The 23,329-nt window shown below is 35.9% G+C and overlaps 2 protein-coding genes across 4 annotated transcripts; one reads left to right on the top strand and one right to left on the bottom strand.

Moving 5' to 3' along the window:
• Positions 1 to 374: 374 nt before the first annotated feature.
• rbb4l (retinoblastoma binding protein 4, like) lies at positions 375 to 9,370 on the top strand. Of its 2 annotated transcripts, none has more exons than XM_051122559.1 (12): positions 375 to 537; positions 982 to 1,126; positions 1,209 to 1,354; positions 1,882 to 2,055; positions 5,333 to 5,448; positions 5,809 to 5,969; positions 7,812 to 7,938; positions 8,065 to 8,142; positions 8,232 to 8,308; positions 8,492 to 8,549; positions 8,670 to 8,780; positions 8,889 to 9,370. In XM_051122559.1, the coding sequence occupies exons 1-12, from the start codon at positions 522 to 524 to the stop codon at positions 8,955 to 8,957; spliced, it is 1,278 nt and encodes a 425-aa protein (XP_050978516.1). In that variant the 5' UTR covers positions 375 to 521; the 3' UTR covers positions 8,958 to 9,370. The 2 variants fall into 2 exon arrangements, with proteins under 2 accessions (XP_050978516.1, XP_050978515.1); XM_051122558.1 differs by having other exon boundaries at positions 1,879 to 2,055.
• Positions 9,371 to 11,153: 1,783 nt separating this feature from the next.
• Positions 11,154 to 21,870, bottom strand: txlng (taxilin gamma). Of its 2 annotated transcripts, none has more exons than XM_051122556.1 (9): positions 21,795 to 21,870; positions 20,504 to 20,738; positions 19,952 to 20,043; positions 18,942 to 19,112; positions 18,660 to 18,854; positions 18,053 to 18,172; positions 17,633 to 17,800; positions 16,128 to 16,223; positions 11,154 to 14,746 (listed from the first exon to the last, which is right to left on the bottom strand). In XM_051122556.1, exons 1-9 carry the CDS (start codon positions 21,840 to 21,842, stop codon positions 14,441 to 14,443), a joined length of 1,431 nt encoding a protein of 476 aa, XP_050978513.1. In that variant the 5' UTR covers positions 21,843 to 21,870; the 3' UTR covers positions 11,154 to 14,440. The 2 variants fall into 2 exon arrangements, with proteins under 2 accessions (XP_050978513.1, XP_050978514.1); XM_051122557.1 differs by lacking the exon at positions 21,795 to 21,870 and adding an exon at positions 21,545 to 21,753.
• Positions 21,871 to 23,329: the final 1,459 nt, after the last annotated feature.

The following is a 23,329-nucleotide window of genomic DNA, read 5'->3' as shown; positions in this document are numbered from 1 at the left end:
GTTCCCAGTACTGGTGCCGATGATGATGATAAAAAATTAGGATAAAAAATGAGTCTTCCTACTAAGCAAAATCATGTTTTATTTTTTTTTTTACTAATTGTACAAATAAGTGTACATATAACCAAACTTGACAGAGGTATATAAAATGGAAAAGGACATTTTTTCAAATAGTTTTATGTTACTTTTGAAATAATTCAAATGTAGACTTGTTTCGTTCCACTTGATTGTATGATTATAATTACAATTACGATATTTAAATTAATGTAAATAATCTGATACACGTCAGTAAATAAAAAAAAAAATCGGTTGGAAAGAATCATAAAAAGAGTCGGTTCAGAAGCGCGACTCGCTTGTGAATCGGATCGCACTAGCTCAGATCGATATGCGTTTGTGGGATGCGCGAGCTGGTGTTGCAAGTGACGGAGTCGTGAGCATAAAACCCTCCAAAGCTGCTTTTTTCTGTTTTTGGCTGTAAACCCCATAGTTCATTCAGTGGCTACCCCACAGAAAACCACGCCAAAATGGCAGATAAAGAAGGTAAAGTTTTTGCGTAGTGAATTACGTGCAGTATTTTATGTTTGAGCAGAGTTTGTTAGCGTTAGCCTAAAGTGCTAATGAATTTGACCCACATATTGGCATGAGAATGAATGAGTGTCACAAATATAAATCATTTTTTACCAAATACTTAAGCTTCACTTAGGTTAAAGCTACTGATAATATTAAACGAATATACTCACTTGAATAATGGTTTGTCAAACCAGCAGATAATTGAAATTTTGTGGTTTTTGACTTCCCTCCATCATTCCTATGCTGCAGTGCAAGTGCTAGTTGAGGAACTTCATCATGTTACACTTCAGTTTCTGCTCATTTATGTGTGAAAGCAGCAACTTTTTACTAACCAGTGCCGCTCCCACAATGCAGTTATTGTGGTTCATTTGGATGCATTTATGCTAAATTTATCAGTCTGTTTTCTCTTCTCAGTGTATGATGATGCAGTGGAGGAGAGAGTAATAAATGAGGAATACAAGATCTGGAAGAAAAACACACCATTCCTGTACGATCTAGTCATGACACATGCACTCGAGTGGCCGAGTTTGACGGTGCAGTGGCTTCCTGATGTAAACAGGTAATCTAACAACCAGCCTTTCCACCTTTTAAAATGTAACGGGCGACTAGGACTCTACAAATTATTGTCTGTCGTTGTGCAGGCCTGAGGGAAAGGACTACGTGGTTCATCGGCTGGTGCTGGGCACACACACTTCAGATGAGCAGAACCACTTGGTTATCGCCAGTGTTCAGATCCCTAATGATGATGCTCAGTTTGACGCGTCCCACTACGACAGTGAGAAAGGAGGTAAAAGCTGATCAAACCCTGAACAGATGATTATATCATATTCTTGTTCATGTTAAGGTTATTATGCTAAAATCCATTTTCTGTATGTGCTTCTTCAGCAGGTATGATCAGGATGTCAGCTGATGAATGAGAGGGAATCATTTAACAAACATGATGTATTTTCAACAACCTCACAATGTGGACCTGATCTTGTTTATGCCTGTATTTAGCATTTATAACACAAGATGGACGTTAAAGCGATAGTTCGGTTAAAAATTAAATCATTTACCATCATGAAATCAAATAAAATAACAGTAGAGAGGGAAAAATCTCTCCGGATTTATTAAAATATCTTTATTTGTGTTTAAAAAAACGAACAAAAGTCTTATGAGGGTGAGTAAATGATGAACTATCCCTTTAATACCAAATGTGACTGTATTTTTTTATTTATCTATTTTTTTTGGATACAAACTGATGATTTGATAGGTAGAGTTGATAGAAATGGGACAGAGATCAGACATTGAATAATTTTATATGATTTTTCCCAGAGTTTGGAGGGTTTGGATCGGTGAGCGGAAAGATCGAGATTGAAATTAAGATCAACCATGAAGGAGAAGTGAACAGGGCCAGATACATGCCACAAAACCCCTGCATCATCGCCACCAAGACCCCGACTTCTGACGTGCTGGTGTTTGATTACACCAAACATCCATCCAAGCCTGGTCAGTGGGTCTCATTTACTAATAAACTGTCTGGATTCTTTTGTACTTCTACCCACAAAAAAATTCACAACACGTATGTACAAACGTAAATTTGTTCTTAACCTGGTTCTAATGCTACTGAAATTGAAATATGAGTGCACGGGGTTAGTCGTTTGCATAAAACAAGCCCAAACCATCTTATTATAAGGGCTTTCAGCGCAACCTTTCCTTTACAGACTTTCGTCACTATGCCGTAAAATGTTGTTCTCAATCTGCAGATTTATGGCTATGAAAATAAATTTTGTAAATGTATGTGGACTATACAATGCATTGCGCAAAAAATGTTTAAATATAAACAATACATTCTACAAATGTTCACTAATCTGATTTAATAATTTCACGTTTATACCCCATACATTTAACATCCAACAAAATACATATGTAACACAGCAAAATGCATATTTTACTGCACATTGTTGGTATGCCAACACTCTACACTAAGTTTAATTAATACTCAAGACGCTCAGTCTGCCAGGGCACCTAACAGGACAAGCTGCTTTAAATGGTTATTTAATACTAATTAATACTAGTTTGTTTGAAGCTTAATATGAAACTTATGTTTAGGACAGCTTAGTTCCCACAGAAACTCACTCTCTGGCCTCTTGTATTTTTCAGATATGCTTTACCCATGTCAGGGATGTGCATCTCCATAACTGAGGCTGAGGCCAATCTCGATGCATAGCCAACGATACAATACATTAAAGATGCATATGAAGCAGCTACCAATGTGAAGTGTTACGATTCACCCTGTCTGATCAGATTTCGATTTGATTCCACACAGTGCAATTCAATGCAGTATGAAAATAGGGAAAAATGTGATTCTATGCAATTCAAAATGGTACAGATAGTTAGGGGATCAAGTGCGTAGCACTGAAACACTGTTGTAATTGTTAGAATAGCCAAGGATCGGCAATCTCCACATAAAACTGATTGGGCAGACTAAACCGTAAGTCGTAGAGGCTTGAAACTTGAAGTACTCATACTACTTGGTAGTACTCGTGCCGCCAACAACGTCACCAAGGCTTGCCCCAGTCGGCCTGACGGGGATGCTACAATGATCAAAAGTATGAAATTGCTCATAACTCCTAAACTGTTAGTCGCAGACTCAAGTGTCGTATGTCATTGGAATCCTAGGCTCACACCAGATATTGCATTTGTTAAAGGGGTCATCGGATGCCCATTTTCCACAAGTTGATTTGATTCTTTAGGGTCTTGATGAAAAGTCTATAATATAGTTTGGTTAAAAATTCTCAATGGTAGTGTAAAACAACACCCTTTTTACCTTGCCAAAATCAGCTCTGCAAAAATCATCTCATTCTGGTCGAGGCTGCTTTAAATGCAGATGAGCTCTGCTCGCCCCGCCCCTCTCTTCTCTCTGTGGAGTGACAAGCCTGTTTACTTTAGCCGCGTTCAGCCGTTAAACTTGCTAACTAGCACATTATTAGGAAAGGCGATCGCAAAGATTCATTAAAAAAACCCTTATACTCACTTCTGCTGTAGGTGAAGCTGGATCACAAATGATTCACGTGAACATAGACGAATATATGTAGATCAGGAGGCGCATTCCCTTCACAAACAAATGTAATCCACTGCATTTTCAGCAGCTCAGATATCAGGAGTAAATGACGACCACTACGTTCATTATTACATCCAGCAACACAACACCTCAATCGCTCAATTCTTGTCTAACTTACATCCCTGCTCCGGCATCAAAACATGGAGGTTGGACTGTTACAATTGATCTGAGGTAAAACGCTCATGTTGTCTATAACGGCCATCTGAGAATGGCTCGATTTGAAAAAGGGAATATTATTTTTACAGATTAATTAAAAACCACTGCATGGATTTTTATCATTATAGGGTAGATTTGTACATACACTGCCAACACGCATTAATGTTCAAACATGTAAAAGTGAACTTAGCATCCCCCCGATGACCCCTTTAAGGCTGTAACTTGCATATTGTGCAGTTTTACTACAAATACACACAATATTCATATCATAGACCTCCTCATTCTGAGCAACTCTGCCTCTAGAACCACTGCTGTCAATCAAATAGTTTGTCAAATGATTGAGAAGATGTAAAAACCCTACTTTTATGAACTAGTCCTAGGTTCTTTGCTGAATCTGGAGGGAAAAAAGACTGCAGTACAATTCTCTGGAATTTTTAGGTCAATAATTAACCAAAAAAAAAAAAAAGTTGAAATTCACCCTTTGGGAAGCTATAATGGGCACGTTTAGAAAAGGGGCCTCTCCAAATATGCCCAAAAGCCTATAAAGCCTAAATGAAAATGCAAAACTTCACAAAACTGATGTGCATATGCGACAGATAATTCTAAACAAGCATGCAAAGTTTTATGGAGATCAGATCAAAGGATTGCTATAACAGGCTTGTAAAAGGCTTCAAAAACACTGTATTTCTATGGTAAATGATCTCAAATTGCAGAAAATGTTTATACATTTATGCATACACTAGATTTTCCCATTGTATGATTGATCTCCCAACTAGGACCACTGCTGTTAATCAGATTGTTCTTTAAATATTTAGATTTTAAACAAAAACTACTTTTGCAAACTGCAATCCGACCATAGGTGGCACTAAAACAGTCATAAACGCTAAAAATCATGATTATTTCAAAATAATACATAATGTCTTTTTTGTATGTTCTTAATGCCTAAAAGCAAACCCTGATAATTGCTGTTTGCGGTTATATTTTGCTTTTATTTCTTTGGTTCAGGCAGCAAATCATAAATTAACTTAAGTGCCTTCTGACTTCTAATCCCTTGGTCTCTGTAGTGTTGTGATACGGCATATTCATGTAGCAGTGCTTGAAAAAGAGTTTAGAGAGCAGAAGTCAATCTACATATAAAATATTGGTGACAAATTGATCACTACACTATATATTATAGCGGATCTACTAATAATTATATAAAGAAATAGTTTTTACATATGCAAATATGTTAGAACGATGCACTGCGATACAAATGCCAACTTGTATCCAATGCACACTTTTTTTTTTTTTTTTTTTAAAAATGCATTGCATCGTTAACTTTTATGCTGATGCACTGATAAAACTCCATATTAACTCCATATTCACTACTGTAAAGTGACGTGACTGGTGGGTGTTTTCCACACAGCGATTAATTGACAATCAGATTTGTTTATTATTATAGAGTAGTTGTTGCAGCCCTATATTAAATCACACGTTGAATAATAATTGTGAGTTATCCATTTGCAGACCCCAGTGGAGAGTGTAGTCCAGACCTGAGACTGCGGGGGCATCAGAAGGAGGGATACGGTTTGTCCTGGAACCCCAACCTGAGTGGAAACTTACTCAGTGCATCAGACGACCATGTGAGTGATCTCATATTCAAAGCAGTCTTATTTTACTATCATTGAGATACTGTTAGTTTTTGTTAATATTTCAAAATAGGTTTTTTTGTTACTTTTTTTTGTTTGCATGTTTATTTTAGTTAATGTTTTAGTAATTTTGTTATTTTTTCTATTAATTTTTATTTCAGTTTTAGTTATTTTAATAAAATACAAACTAAATAAAAATGAGTTTTACCCTGGTAACTAGCTGAAATGTTTTATTTTTCCACATAATATTAATTTCAAGTAATGAAAATATTTTTTTATGGTTTTAGCTAACAATAATAATATTTTGTACTTAACCTGTGTGTTATAAGATCATGTGTTGTTGTTCAACTTTAGACGATCTGTCTGTGGGACATCAGTGCTGTTCCAAAGGAGGGGAAGATAGTAGATGCCAAGACTATTTTCACAGGGCACACAGCTGTGGTGGAGGATGTGTCCTGGCACCTTCTACATGAATCGCTATTCGGCTCTGTGGCTGATGACCAGAAACTCATGATGTAAGTAAGCTTTACAGGAGTCGATGAAAAAGGGCATGGTTAATCCCAGTTATTATTTATGATTATAAATGTATTATTTATTTTAGACATTTGAGTAGAATTATTGCACTTTTACATAAGCACAAATCACAAGAGCATCAAATTCATGATTTGCTTACAGATCGAGTGACAGCAAAAAGTGCGAACAACCACATGAAAGTAAACAGACTGGTTGTATTACATTTTTATTTTAACTGAAAATCTCAATAGAAATGATTAAATTCCAGCTTACTTGTTTGTTGGTGTTTTCACCTCATCAGTGTTTCTTCTGTAATGTAGAGAGAATATGAGCATGATTGCCAGGTTGACAAGAATAAGTAAATCACTATGCAAAAAATGCATTGATTTATGAAAAAGCTGTGGGGATATTAAACTCTTGAAATCTGGTTACCGCAACCATGAAAAGCTTCTCAAAAGCAAACGTCAAATTTAAGTGAAACATTTTCCAGATAAATGTGACCCTGGATCACAAAACCAGTCATAAGTAGCATGGGTATATTTGTAGCAGTAGCCAACAATACATTGTGAGGGTCAAAATTATCGTTTTTTCTTTTATGCCAAAAATCATTAGGATATTAAGTGAAGATCATGTTACATGAAGATATTGTATAAATTGCCTACCATAAATATTAGGTGTGGGAATCTTCAGGCACTTCATGACCCGATTCCGAGTCACGATCCAATTCCAAAACGATTCTTGAACTACATTTTTTTCCCCAATTAATGTTTCTGCTGTGCAAATACATCTTTACAACCTTACATTTTAACCAAAATTGCAGTTTCTTTGCTTTTTGTTTATAGTTGGAATCTCTGTATGTCAGTACTGTCATCTTAAAAGTAGGGGTGTGAATCTTCACTAGTTTCATGATTCAATTACAATTTTCATTATCAACTCAATATCACTATGCATCACATTGATTTATTTTGTGCAAACTTTATTGTTTTTTTATTATATAAACAGGCTACTTCTTAAAACAATCACTTATTTAAAATAAGTGTTCATAGACAGTGGCAGCTTTAGCAGACTGTATTCACACTAATGCACAGATCTATTTCGATATTTATCAGATGTTTTGTCCTGCTCTGAAAACATAACTGACTGTTTGAACATCAATTTCGTATAAAAGTATTCGAAAATGGAAGTGCATTCAACCGCAGCCACAATTGACCTTCAGGACAACAAACACAAACACAGGGCTGGGCTTTCTGTGTTCGATGTGAAAGCCACTTCTCACAGCGCAAATTCTGTGCAATGAAGCCCACTACATCTCTGGCACGCACTCATGCCACATACGGGGAAAAACAAGCTCAGAATCGATAATTCCGAATATTTAGAATTGTTGAAGAGAGAATCGCAATGCATTGGAGAGTTGATTTATTTATTTATTTTATTTTTATTTTTCCACCCCTAATAAATATAAGAACTTCATTTGGACAACTTTAAAGGTGATTTTCTCAATATTTAGATTTTTTTGCACTGTCAGATTCCAGATTTTCAAATAGTTGTTTCTCAGCCAAATATTGTCCTGTCTTAACAAACCATACAATGAAAAGCTTATTTATTCAGATAATGTATAAGTCTCAATTTAAAAAAAAATGTACCCTTATGACTGGTTTTGTGGTCCAGGGTCACAAATAGTCAGCAAGCAAATATTGCAGACAGTCTTGATTATTAAACCCGAGAGAGGCAGAAAACATGATCACAAACGTGAAGACCTGTGTTGTTGTTTTTTTTTTTTTTTTTTTAAATAACGAGAAGCATTTAACTAAAATGTATTATACAATGAAATGTGTTTTCTACAGCTGGGACACACGGTCCAATAACACCGCAAAGCCCAGTCACTCTGTGGACGCCCACACAGCTGAAGTCAACTGCCTGTCCTTCAACCCTTACAGCGAGTTCATTCTGGCCACTGGCTCTGCAGACAAGGTCTGTACATGCTGTGAAGTGCATGAGTTTTGAAAAGTTTTGATTTGAAGATCCATGCAGAAAAGATCCCCTAAAGCCCAAAGTATACTTCAGTTTTGACACTTACTGGTTTGTTTCTGGCTGTAGACTGTTGCATTGTGGGATCTGCGTAACCTGAAGCTGAAGCTTCACTCTTTTGAGTCACACAAGGATGAAATCTTCCAGGTAACACTAAGATTCTGTCACAAAGTAACAATATTCAATCCATGAAGAATGTAAATCGAATATTGCAATAATACTGATGCCCTTGACAGGTCCAGTGGTCTCCCCATAACGAGACCATTCTGGCCTCCAGTGGCACGGATAGACGCCTCAATGTTTGGGATCTGAGGTATGGGATTATTACTCTCTCTTGTCTGTTTAGTTGATTTGAGGACATTCCTGAAAATGGACTTTTTCCTTTCTTAATGCACAGTCATAATGTTATTGTGATCTATTGATCAGGCTAACTGTGTTTAGATCCACAGATGCCTTAAATATATATTGATTGCATTGTTACATGTATGTCCTGTAGTAAAATCGGAGAAGAGCAGTCAGCAGAGGATGCAGAGGATGGGCCACCGGAGCTGCTGGTGAGTAAAGAAGAACTTCCTGAAAATATTTAATCTGTAATTAGAGCTAAAACAAGTAAGGCTGTAATAACAGAATAGAGTATACTAGGATGATTACTTGAATTTTGTTTGTTTTGGCAGTTCATTCATGGTGGCCACACAGCGAAGATCTCTGATTTCTCCTGGAACCCAAATGAACCTTGGGTAATCTGTTCTGTGTCAGAGGACAACATTATGCAAGTATGGCAGATGGTAAGTGCAGCAAAACTAATGAGAGTCACTAACAGAGTGATTTGATTTGTACTTTTCAATTGAATTTGTATTCATGAATTTTGTATTAACTAAACTTCTCTTGTGTAGGCTGAGAACATCTACAATGATGAAGAGCCGGACACCCCTGCGTCAGAGCTGGAGGGGCAGGCGTCATAACCGATCTCATTAAAAATCTACAACCCTTTCACGGCTTCTTACTCCTCAGCTTTTGCTTTGCAGTATTATTCAGTAAAATCCATCTTCTCACTTACCGCTCCATACATACCAGCTACTTTATCCATCACAGGGTCTTTCTGTAGACACTTTTCTAAAAGGTTCACCCCCTCATCCATTACAGTAGGGAAGTTTGGCCTCGGATGGTTTGGAGAAAGACCGCACCACTTGTTCGATCACTTCTGAGAAGTTACGGCCTGGTGTGGCTCATCACCGTTTTAGTTTTTTTTGTGCATAAACCTGGTATCAATTTGCAATAAATCTTTTGTAATAACTTTTAAAATGATTTTGTATTCCTAAATTGTTGATAACTCTCTGTACTTCAGTTGTGAAAATAAAGTACAGATCAACTGTTATTTTTTTTTTTCTGTTTCTCTTGACATTGTAAAGTCCACAGTACTACTTGTTAGTGATGTACCAAAAAAAAAAAAAACCATGGTGTTTTTGTATTAAAACCATAGTAAGCACAAAAGAAACCATGGTTTTACTATAGGATTTGGAGTACAACCATGGTAACTACAAAATTAACTGTGGTTTTACTACAAAAACCATGGTTTTACAATAGGATTTGGAGTAAACCAACGTAACTACAAAATTAACTATGGTTTTACCACAGAATTTGCAGTAAAAGTAAGGTAATTACGAAAAGTACTATGGTTTTATGATGTTTTTTGTATTAAAACGATAGTAACCACAGACTTAACCATGTTTTAACTGTCATTTTTGTAGTAAAACCATAGTAACCACAAAATTAACCATGGTTTTATCGTAGAATTTGTAGTAAAACCAAGGCAACTACAAAATTAACTGTGGTTTTACTACAAGAACCATAGTTTATGTATGTTTTTGTAGTAAAATCACAGAAACTACAAAATTAACCATGGTTTTACCATAGAATTTGCAGTAAATCCAAGGTAACTACAAAATTAACCATGATTTTACCATAGAATGTGCCGTAAAAGCAAGGTAACTACAAAATTACCTATGGTTTACTGTTTTTTGTAGTAAAACCATAGTAACCACAAATTAACCATGGTTTTACTATAGGATTTGGAGTAAAACTATGGTAACTACAAAATTAACTGGTTTTACTACAAGAAGCATGGTTTAAGTATCTTTTTGTAGTAAAATCACAGTAACCACAACATTAACCATGGTTTAACCATAGAATTTGTAGTAAAGCCATAGTAACCACAAAATTAACCACGGTTTTACCATAGAATTTGCAGTAAATCCAAGGTAACTACAAAATTAACCATGGTTTAACTATAGTTTTTGTAGTAAAGCCATAGTAACCACAAAATTAACCATGGTTTTACTATAGGATTTGGAGTAAAACCATGGTAACTACAAAATTAACTATGGTATACTATGGTTTTTGTATTAAAACCACAGTGACCACAGAATTAATCTTGGTTTAATTATTGTTTTTGTATTAAAACCATAGCAACCACAAAATTAACCAAGGTTTTACTATAGGATCTGGAGTAAAACCATGGTAACTAAAAAATTAACCATGGTTTTACTACAAGAATCATGGTTTAACTATGTTTTTGTAGTAAAATCACAGTAACCACAAAATTAACCCTGGTTTAACTATAGCATTTGCAGCAAATCCAAGGTAACTAAAAAATGAACTATAGTTTTACCATGTTTTTGAATTAAAACCATAGTAACCACAGAATTAACCATGGTTTTACTGTAGGATTTGGAGTAAAACCATAGTAACAACAAAAACCACACATCTACAGCTTAACCATTTTCTAGTAAATCCATAAAACACAGAATTAAATATGGTTGTACTATAATATGTGTGCTGACACTTTTATACCCTGGAAGAAATAATTAACCATTATTTGGAAGAAAATAATTATTAAAAAAAAGCTTTTATTTTCCCTGTATATATTGTCAACTAGTTATTATAAGCTCAGCAGTAAGATATTGTTTATACCCCTCTTTTTTGGGAGGCTCATGCATTGTTAATTTTTGAAAACTAATAATTATCTACAACATAGCATCCACACAGCTGACACGTTTGCCTGTTTATTCACGTTGTTGTCATTTGCCAAAATTTCGGTGCGGCGCTACTTTTTGTATCTAGACGTGAAGACGCAATGAAACAAGATACGACACAGTAAGGAAAATTCTACAAAATGTTTTATTGAAAAGCAAGACAGAACTACAAGAGCGTTGTACAATCTCAGAGGGGTCATGGGCTGAGCTGGGGGAGAAAGAAAAGCTCTATTGAGCATCTTTCACAGTACGTCTTACCTAAAGAGGTAGATTTCTTGCATAACCTGAGAATCAAACCGGGGCATTGACCGAAAAGAAAAGAAAAAAAAGCAGTAGTGATACAAACGACAGTACCAACAACTCCACAAATTTAGAATGAACATGACCCCAATTACAGATGTGTTTGTCAAAATAAAAGCTTCTGGAGACAAAATATTTGACAGTGAGGTGAAATGCAAATCAAGTGCTGAGATGTAATAAAAGTCAAAATTGTTATCCAAAATCAGTTTTTTGTTTTTTTAGGGAAGCAAAAAAGAGAAGCTGGTGAAGATCTACCTTTCCATTCTGTTGAGCTTTACAGTTTGGCAAATTGAAACACATTCAGCCCGTGTTTTCTACTGAACAGCACAGGCTTGTCCTTCTACACTTATGTCACTTTGCCATCCATCCATTACATGATTTGTGATTTGTCTTATTAGAAATAGATGATCATGTTCAGTGCACGTTGAATGAAAACGCTGGATGTGTTTAGCGTTGAGGAATGTACTGGCCCGCGTCAGAGGTTCAGATCAGGACATGAACAGAGCCAGATGTTGTAATGGACCTGAGGAGGCAAGTGTTTCTAGACCCTGTGTCCACAGCGTGATCATAACCAGATCGTTTGTTTAGACATGGAATTGGCAACTTCTACATTCATCAGTTTAGTTCTCGACATAGTTTCACATTAGCAGTATCAACAATGTTTGCAGCTCTTCAGAACATGTTAGCATTGAATTACAAACATTTTTATTCTTGTTCATAAAGTCCAAAAAAAAGGAGAGAAATCACATTCAGCATATCCAGTATTAAATACGTCAAGGCCCCTTTTTAAATGACAGAATTTTTAGTCAGTTACGTCCAGTTAAAGAGTGAAAATAACGCCAAAAATTGTCATGTTGCTCCAAACCTGTATGACATAAAATACGGTATTTTTTTAAAATATGACTATGAAAACCAGTGGGGTCCAATGTGGTTTTTAACCACACTAGCTTTTATATAACAGTAGAAATAATCTTGGCGATATTTTCTTTTGTGCTCCACATACAGGTTTGGAGTAAATTATAGGTTTGGGTGAGTAACTTACGCAATTACACACAAACTCAATTAAACCAATAGCTGTCATCTGACTAATTAACAGCAGCATCAGGATAATAAAACAAATCAAACGAAGGAGATTCTCACCTAATATGACCCTTTCATGTCAAATATTAAGGAAAGTTTTAGTAAATTAGCAAAAAAGAAATTCAGCAAAGAGGTTTTCTTAATTAATGACAGTGAATTATATGATTTTGGTAAAAAAGTAGCTTGATTTTACAGTTTGATCAGGTTCAGTCACCTAATCCAATGGTTGACTGGCTTGTGGTGGTTTTGAAACCCTGGGCCAACAACAACAACTACCCTGTTTCCTAAATTAAATTAATTAATTTTAATGAAATAAATGCATGAATGTGAGTTTTTTCTGCTGGTAAGAATGCTTTCTCTTCATCTGTCATGCAACAAAAAAGTCCCTCCTGTAGAAAGTTGTTAAAAGAGAAGTTCACGTCCAAAACGAAGATTCACATACAATGTACTCACCCCCTTGTCATCCAAGATGTTCATGTCTTTCTTCAGTCGTAAAGAAATTATGTTTTTGGAGGAAAACATTTCGGCATTTTTCTTCATATAATGGACTGGTAAGGTGCCCCGAGTTGATCTTCCAAAATGCAGTTTTGTAAACGATCCCAGCCAAGAAAGAAGGGTCTAATCTAGTGAAACGATTGATTATTTTCATAAAAATAATACAATTTATGTACTTCTTAATGTCAAAGGCTCATCTTGTCTTACTCTGCCTGGACTGTTTTTTCCCAGTTTATGACAGTTAGGGTATGTCGAAAAACTCCCATCTCATGTTCTTCCTCAACTTCAAAATCGCCCTATATTGCCGTTTTACATTTTAGGTTAAGGTGTTTGATCTTCTTTGCATGTTCACTTTCCAAAGACTGGGTCGGTACTTCTGCAGTGATGTACGATGACTTTGAAATGATTTTTGAAGTTGAGGGAGAAAATACGATTGGAGTTTTTCCACATTCCCTAACTGTCTTGAGCCAGAATACACAGAGTTCAACGAGAGCAAGGCAAGACGAGTGTTTCAGAAAAAAAACAACAACAAAAAAAAAAGAAGGATTTAAACTGTATTTTTAAAAAGAAAATAACCAATCGTTTCTTCCTTGGCTGGGATCATTTACAACCGCATTTGGGATCGTTTGAAGCCGCATTTAAACTGCATTTTGGAAGTTCAAAATCGGGGCACCATATCAGTCCATTATAGGAAGAAAAATGCTGAAATGTTTTCCTCAAAAAACTTTTTCTTTACGACTGAACGAAGAAAGACACAAACATCTTGGATCACAATAGGGTGAGCACATTATATGTGAATCTTTGTTTTGGAAGTGCCTTTAAACTTCAGCGGAGTGAGACTGTTTGACCCTGTCTTAGTATTTCACATCATTGATGGAGATGTAGCAGCCTTTTTAAAGTCAAACTAGCCCTTAATCAGATCCCCATTTTAAAAACCAGTCACAGGCAGCAAGGAGAGTCTTGACTGTTTTCTTATTTCCAAGACATTTAAAGTCCTTTTTAATCAAAGCAACAGAAGTCCGGCTTGGCTCAGACTCAAAGTGCCAATGAGTAGTTGAGTGTATTAATGCATCTCCTCTGTTATAAATGCCCTGTCTCAAGGTTATCAAGGTTAGCTGGACTGGCTTGCTGACTATTAACGGTTAATTTAAAATAGCAGTATTAAACATCATATGCATCCAAAATGATTTATTCAGATTTTAGAGGTCAGAGCGAAGAGCTACATTTTATTAAAGAGAAACAAAACCTTGCAAGCACAGCTCAGCTGAGCAGAGAATGGGGGGAAAACATACGAAACAAAGCTGCATGGTGGCCCGTTTCGGACCACATGACCATTTCCTACGAAAATACAATGTGATAGAAAACAGGGAGTAAAAAGTGCTTTCCACAAAGCGGATTACCAACGTATAGAGCAGTTAGCGTCTTCACTAATGTCCTGCTTTTTCCTCACAATTTTTTCTGATAATTGTTAGACAAAAATATATACCTCCACAAAAAAAAAGAAAAAAAAAAAAAGAAAGGCCACTAGAAGGCCAGGCTCAGTCGTCAATGAGTTGTCTGGATGATGTGGTGCCCGCTTCCTCAGGCTGAAGCCCGAGTTTCTCTGTTTCAGGCACCAAACCCTCCATCTCTCCCTCTACTTCTCTCTCCATCTCTGGGTTGAGCCCCTGCGGCTGAGGGTCAGGAGGCCCCGTACCTTCTTCCTCAGGATCTTTCGCTGGGCCCTGAAGGTCCTGGAGTTTCTGGTTCAGGTCGTTGCGTTCTCTCTGCAGGGCCCTGCAAAGCTTCTCCAGACGCTCCAGTTTCCCTTGGAGGGCTTTGTAATTCTTGTCTCGCACCGTTTTCTACGAGACAAACAACAGAACAGAAACAGATTCTGAAATATTCAAAATGGTCAGAATAAAAATAAAATGACAGTAAAGACATTTATGATGTCACATAATATTTATTTTTTAATAAATGCTGTTCTTTTGAACTTTCTATTCAAACAATTCTGAACACAGATAATCAGAAATGTTTCTTGAGCAGCAAATCAGCATATTAAAATGATTTCTGAAGGATCATGTGTAACGATGCTGAAAATTCAGCTTTGCGTCACAGGAATAAAATACATTAAATTTCTTTTAAATTGTAATAATATCTCACTATTTCACTGTTTTTACTAGAGGTCGACCGATATTGGATTTTACCGATACTGATAACTAGGTTGAACCACACTGGCCCAAAACGATCAGTAAATGTTTAAATTACACTTTAAAAAGGAACAGTACTGCTATTTTACAGCTTTTATCAATCTTAATATTACAAATGGACTATTGTAAAGTGTTTCTATTACATCAACAGTTAAGCTAAAGATGGCCATCTTTAAATATCTACACAAAGGCCAAAGTATTAAAATTACATACATATGGATATTGTATACTTTCACAATTTAATTGCTTCTATTCTAGAAAATTTGTGGTTATCTAATCAAAATATCAAAATGGGTTGCCTTTTAGGCAAAAAAAAAGACTGGCAGAACAAAAATAAGAACAAAGATACACATTACAAATAAACAGAATACAAATAAAACAAACAGTGCTTTATTTTTCAGGTACAGTAGGTGTATTTAGCAGTAGTATTTAAGAAGTTTAATTAACTAATATAAAAAGTGAAACATGTTATACTTATACACTATATACATCAGTTGTATATCGATTCTTATTAAAGCAACTGTATTAAAGTTCTTCAGTCAAGAACAGTGAGTGATTTGTGTTTTAGTGTTTTAGTGTTTTATTAACATTAAATAGTTCACCCAAACATGAAAATTCTGTCATAGTGTTTTATTTTTATACCATCAGGTGTCAGAACTGCAGCTGATAGACTATCACGATACTTCTCCAAAAGCAGATTGTGGAGACATTTTTATCGTGCACGATCAAAAATTGTCATACCGCACACCCCTAGTTATAGTGACAATTAAAATATAAAATGGTAAAACCAAACGTGGGGAATTTTAGCATAATTCATCATCAAACCGGTAATAGTTACATCCCTAGCTTGCACTGGGTGTATTTTCAATCTGCACAATTTGAAGGATAATGGAAACACAGCTACTGTTGTGAATGTTTCTTCACTTTTATGTAAATCTACATTGCTCTACAACATAGATTACTTCCAGCTGTACCTTGAATTTAGAAAATACCGTATGCTTTAAAAACACAACAGCTCTGTTACTCCTCTCACCTCTTCGGCCATCTGCAGTAGAGTCTGGTTATTGGTCTCCCATTTGGTTCTCCAAAGCGTGGTCTCCTTCTCAAGCTTCTTGATCTTCTTTGTCATCTGATTAGTGTTAGAAAACAAAAATGGGTCATAAAAAAAAGCCTTTCCATATAGAAAACTAAACAGCCATTTATTTGTCAGTCATTTGTATGTGCCAAACTTCCTGCTACCAGGTGGTGGCGCTATGACTTTAACTGGATATTGGCATGCAGATGTGTTCAGGCCAGCACTTGTATCAAACATTAAGGTTGGTGCAGACTGAACCTGGTATATAACTCAGACATTGTATGGCTGAGTTACAACTACTTCTATTCCCATGGCGAAACATCAAACTTTGTCAGGCTGCCACAGATACGCCCTTCAATGAAAACTCAAGATTTTTGCATTTTAACATAGCAAAAGCCTTTAGATTAGACTGACCAAATATAATGTTTATGTCATTAAATCTCTATGAGGAGTTTAGTTAGTGTGTAAAACATGCCACTTCCTGTTCCATCAAGTGGCACTATGGCTATAACTGAATATGGTCACGGGCATGTGTTCAGGACTCTTATCAAACATGTGAATTTTGGTCCAGATAGGACATTGTATGCCTGAATTATAACAACTTCTTGTTTCATGGCGTAACATTGAAGTTTGTAAAGGCTGTCACGGACACAACCTTCAGCGAAACCTCAAGATCTTTGCAATTTAATGTTACAAAGGGCTTTAGATTACACTGCCAATTTGGTGTTGATCTGTTTAAATCTCTAGGAGGAGTTTGTTTAAATACAACAACAAGAAAATGCCAAAAACGACACAAAACTTGCTGAGAACATTCAAAATAACAAACTTCCTGTTGGGTTTTGGACTTCATACCAAGAGACTTTTTTGTAAGTATTAGTGAGTTACATGTGTCTACCGAATTTCATACATGTATGTGAAACACAGCTCGAGGGGCACTTCATTGAAATTTTATAGGTGGCTCTATCGAGCACTTCTGATGTACGTTTTCACCATTTTGGCGTGTGTAAAGTTTCATGAGTTTGAGCATGTTTAGGCCCCCAAAAATGAGATTCATTTTGGAGAAGAAGAATCTGAGCAATTCCGATAGGATCCTAAGTGCTCAGGCCCTAATAATAAAGAAAACTAAAGCCAATTGTTTTAAATTCTGAAAGTGAATTTAGGCATTAACACATAGTATGAAATATGCATGTAAATTGAGATTATAATTAAAAGTTGTAATAATTTATGTTTTTACAGTTTATTGTTAAGTGGCTATTAGATGACTGAAATTACTGTTTACAACACTGATAAGAAGAAATGTTTCTTGATCAACAAAATCGGCATATTAAAATGATTCCTGAAGGATTGTGACACTGCAGGCTGGAACTGTAACAATATTTCCCAATATTACTATACTTTTGATCAAGTAAATGCAACCTTTGTGAGCATGAGACCTCTGTTGAAAACACTTCCCACACACTCACTTTCTCCATCTCTTGTCGGAAGGTGGTGAAGACCTCGTTGCTCTTGGCGAGGGTGGTCTGAAACTCCTCAAACTTGTCCATATACAGAGTGAGCTGCTGCTTTAACTGATGCTCCTGCTCCTTCATCAGCTCACATTTATGTCTGGACTCAGTCGCATCCTTAAGAAGCTAAACAGAGAACACAGATCAACTTTTCCTGCATCTCCAAGAGTGTTTAGTCACATGACATTTACAGCTCAGCTGATTGGCTCAAATCAACCTGGCTGCAGAACTGAATAAGCAAAGATCACATACTTCAGAAGGTCTCACACCAGCAAGCAACATCCATTGTGATAAATGGGAATGAGAATGCATAGCTTAATCAACATAATAAAGATCTCCTTGGTTGCAGGTGTCAATCCGATATCCAAGGATACTCACAAACTCTCTTTCTCTTTGCTGTTTCTCCTCCACCTCTCGCATCAGCTCTGCCGTCCTCTGGAGTTTTGCATCCACCAGCTGCTGTTGCAGTTCCTTGTGTTTGAACACCTTGTCGATGTGCTGGGTAAAGATAAATGCCATGTTGACAGTATTCTTCAAAAGAGCAATCAGTTGGAAAATTGCAACAATTCCATATCAACCTTATTTTTGAAGGGATAGTTGACCCAAAAATAAAAATTCTGTCATTACTTACTCACCCTTGTGTCGTTCCAAACCTATAAGACCTTCATTCATCTTCGGAACACAAATTAAGATACTTTGACAAAATCTGAGAGCTTTCTGACTCTGCATAGACAGCAACGCAACTGACACGTTCAAGGCCCAGAAAGGTAGTAGGGACATTGTTAAAATTACAGTTGAACCACTGACGCCACACTATTTGACCTTAACGGTGTTCTAGGCCTTGAACAAAGATCTTATGGTTTGGAACAACATGAGGGTGAGTAATTAAAGAATGAATTTTTATTTGTGGGTCAACCATCCCTTTAACTTGCAGGCAATTTTAACTTGAATGTGATGTTTGCATTTTGGACAGACGTTGCCTCACCTCCTCCCGCAGCTCGTACTGCTCGATGAGCTTTTTGAGCTTCTCGGCCAGCTCCATGTTCTCCTGCCGCAGCTTGCTGTTGTGTGAGTTGTGCTGCTCCATCTGAGCCTCAATCTCGTTGAGTGTCATCTGGAAGTGCAGCGTCGCCTCCTTGCGCCGGTCCTCATACTCCCTGAACCTCAGAGCGTTCTCCTCCTGCCATTACAATGGTTATCTGGTTAAAAAGGCCAATATGAATCTTTAAATCAAATTCTGGATGTGCACGAGTTCTAGCGGCTTCACCTTCAGGGTCTTGTTATGGCGCTGAAGTTCCCTGCAAAGACTCTCCAGTTTGCTGCGTGCCAGGACGGCCTTGCTGTGCTCGCTCTGCAGGTGGATCTTCTCTTTCAGCACCTGGTTCTGCTTCTTTTGCAACACCTTCACCTGCTTCTGCATGCTGCGACTCTCCTCCAGCTGTCCCAGGAGGAATGACATTAGTATTTCATGATGCACCAAAATTTCAGCAAATGAAATCACTTGGCCGAAATAATAATAAAAATAATTTTTGGTTTCGGGGGGCTAAATCTTAAACCAAAACTAGGGCTGCACGATAATGGTTAAACAGTTAATCAAGATTATTTTTATATCTCATCAGAATTACTGCACTTTCACATAAGCACAAATCAAAAGAACTTCAACTCTCATGGTCAGTCACAGAAAACTCGTTGTATTACACTTTTATTTGAGCAGAATCTCAACAGACATTGCTAAACTCCAACTTATATGTTTTCTGGTGTTTTCAGTTCAGCAACATGTTGCCAGGTTGGGAAGATTAAGTAAACTTTGTAGAAAAAGTATCAATTTATAAAAAGTTTTTTTTTAAACTGTTGTTTAACTCTTGAAATCTGGCAACCGCAGCCAAGAAATTGGAAGCTTTGCTACAAACGCAAGTTAATGCATATGCCAAATTATAATAAAATGTTTTCTGGATAAACAGCAAGTAAATATCACAAATGATTATGCCACATAGTTATAGACATATTATACATAGTTAAATTTCATATTTACACAAAATTCTATATTAATTACCAAAACATTACTTTGGGTTTTCAGCTAAATCAAAACGTTGATCTTGCTTTTGGGTTAAGAAATAAATTATCAGTAGTATTTTATACCATTGGTTGTATAACTCTTTGTATGGAAAAAGAGTAGTGTTTTACACAAAAAAATAAATCATACAAATTTGGATTGTATTTTTTTTTTTTTTTTTTAGAATATTCTGTATTAAGCTGTATCTAGCCACAAATACATACCAGGTCTGCATATTTCTTACAAAGGGCAGCGAGTTTTTCTTCTGGGGTGGCTAAGGTATGAAGCGCCTGCATCAGCAACAAAACCTCTTTACCTACGACAACAAAAGAAGAAATGTTGTTGGCAAACAAGTCACCCTATCACAACTTGGGGAAAAACACACACACACACACACACACACACACATTTCTTCTTAAATAAAGTTTTATAGTTCACCCAGAAATGAGTTTACCCTCATGTTGTTCCAAACCTGTATTTCTTCTTTCTGTGGAACACAAAAGAAGATATTTTTAAGAATGTGTGTTGTTCTCCACTGATTTCCAAAGCATGGAAAAAATACTGTGGAAGTCAAAGTGGACCAGAAACTCTTTGGTTACACACATTCTCCAAAATATCTTCTTTTGTGTTCAGCAGAAGAAAGAAACTCAAACAGGTTTAGAACAAGTTGGTGAGTCAATGAGGCCTTTTCAGTCAATGGTGAGTCAATGATGATTTACCTTTTTTTTGGGTGAACTATCCCTTTTTATTTCTTATACTGAAGTGCGAACACTAACCAAACGCTTTCTGGTCCTTGGTTTTAGGGTCCAGCTCCCCATCGAGGGGATCGGGGTTACTATCCTCTCTTCCGGGCGTCTCGCCTCTTTCCTCCTCACTGCTCACCAACCCAGTGAAATCCTCCACGTTATCCTGGGATGGCGTTTCCACATCCGGAGGTGAACTGCTCCCTTCAACGAGTCCTCTGGCTTCCAGACCACAGACCCCAATGATTTCCTCCATGACTTCAGTGCGCTGATGGTGTACACACAAAAGAAGGTGTTTAGGTTATCCAAGCTGAGATTGTGTAGTTTTGATAATGACATTAAACACTGACTAACTGCATATACGTGACATATATTGTATCCAGCACAAAGATACCTGCACTGTTCCTGGATATTTACATTAAACACAGCCAAGTGTAAAAATAAACTCACTATATACAGGAAGAGAGAGACGAGCACGTGTTGCAGACACACGCGAAAGACAGGCTGTGTCTCAAATCCCAGTGACCTCCCTACCTAAAATGCTGCCTAGACATGAAGCTCTCCAAGTTTAGAGCCACAACCAGAGTTACTTTAAAACCAGAATAAGCAAAATAAGTGAGAAGGAACGGGTTAAGACTTGAACAAATCAGACCGCCGAGGCATTTATTCAAAGCACGTGTCAACTCATAATCTGTGCAAAAGAAAATGCGTCAGCACTGACCAATATCAGTTTACGCTACGAACTTATGAATATGAAAAAAATTAAACATTTATTTAAACACACTTAGTTTTCCTGACATATATTTGACGTATATTAATTTCAATGTTTAATTATATGGCAACCCAAACCCACAACGAGCTTCATCAGCTTCACGGGGTTATAAGTTTAAGTTTAACCCCACAGTTCAGATAAAATATCAAGACCAAAAATCAACTTGCTGTGAAATCTGTAAAGTGATAAACCTGTAAACCTCAGGCTAACTCGCTAACTCCACATTCACCCTGTTCAACACACACGCGTGTGTATTTAACACTTATGTTATCTTAACTCAGTTTCAAAACTGAGATCCTCACCGTCTCGTTTGAAATAAAACACGTCGCGGTTGTAGATCACAATGTTTAGCCTTGATATTTGGATAACGTGAGTTGAAAGTGCTCTCGTAAGTTGGTTAGCGGGCTAAAGCTACTTCCTTCGTAAATAACACGCATTTATGGCGACAGGTTCCCTTCGTTGGTGTACAGCGAGTCTTTCGTGGCGTTAGACATGTTAATGATGGTATATTTTAAATAAACGTTCAACAGTGTGCAGGTTGAGGTACAGTACCTGTGTGTTTTCGGTGTTTTTGTGCCTGGCGTCTGAGCGCGTCGCCATGTTGTGACGAAACACCGAGAAGTGAAAATAGAGGCAAGACTGGATGAACACCAATAAAACTCAGGTCAAACATATGTAGTATATATTCAAGTGCTTATTTTTAAATCTACACATTTATTATTAATGCTATTAATTGAGTTGCCATTTTATTTTGACATACTTTACGATTAAATCGTACACCTAGGCTCACATACGACACATAACTCTTCAGGTAAATCATTTTATTTTACACTACCAGTTAATTAAAGCAAGCCTGCATTTTTATATCCAAAGTACAACAAAAACAGTACAATTTAGAAAAAAAAATACTATTAAAAAACAGATTTCTGTTTGAATATATTTTAAAATGTAATTTATTCCTGTGGTTTCAAAGCTATTTTTATTTTATTTTTTTAGCATCATTACTCCAGTCACATGATCCTTCAGAAATCATTATATTCTGGTATTCTGGTTTGTTGCTCAAAAAACATTTATTATTATTATTATTATGTTAAAAAAGTTTAATTTAGAACTACAGTATTAATTTCTATAATTTCTCAAGGACCAGATAATTTTTTATTACGTCCTGACACAGAAAACCATGGAATTCAATAGGGTGTCCTAACTTTTTCACATGACTGTATATATATATATACACTACCGTTCAAAAGTTTGGGGTCAGTAAGACTTGTAATAGTCTTTAAAGACGTCTCTTATGCTCATCAAGGCTGCATTTATTTGATTAAAAATACAGAAAAAAAAACAGTAATATTGCAAAATGTTTTTACAATATAAAATAATATTTTTTTATTTTAACATACTTTAAAATAGAATTTATTCCTGTGATGAAAAGCTGAATTTTTATCAGCTGTTACTCCAGTCTTAAGTGTAACATGATCCTTCAGAAATCATTCTAATATGCGGATTTATTATTAGAATGATCAATGATGGATAATATTAACAGTTGTGCTGCCAAATATTTTTTGGAACCTGTGATTTTTTTTTTTTCAGGATTCTTTCATGAATAACAAGTTTAAAAAATACAGTGTTTATTCAAAATATAAATATTTTATAACAATGTAAATTATTTATTATTAACTTTTAATAAACTTTTAATTATTAACTTAATACATCCTTGGTGAATAAAAATATTAATTTCTTAAAAAAAAAAAAAAAAGAAACAATAAAAATGTACTGACCCCAAACTTTTGAACGGTAGTGTATATATATATATACAAAAATATATAATGTTACAAAAGCTTTTTATTTCAGATAAACACTGATCTGTGGATCTTTCTAATTATCAAAGAATACAGAAAAAATGTACTCAACTGTTTAAAATATTGACAATAATAATAATAATAATAATAATTATTATTATTATTATTATTATTATTATTATTATAAACATTTCTTGAACAGCAAATCAGCATATTTGAATGATTTCTGAAGCTTCATGTGACACTGTAGACTGAAGTAATTTATTCAAAGGAATAAATTGCATTTTA

This window comes from Labeo rohita, chromosome 11 (genome assembly GCF_022985175.1).
Source record: "Labeo rohita strain BAU-BD-2019 chromosome 11, IGBB_LRoh.1.0, whole genome shotgun sequence".
Classification (NCBI taxonomy): Eukaryota; Metazoa; Chordata; class Actinopteri; order Cypriniformes; family Cyprinidae; genus Labeo; species Labeo rohita.
The sequence above is the reverse complement of the archived record's forward strand: the minus strand, read 5'-3'. Positions and strand labels throughout refer to the sequence as shown.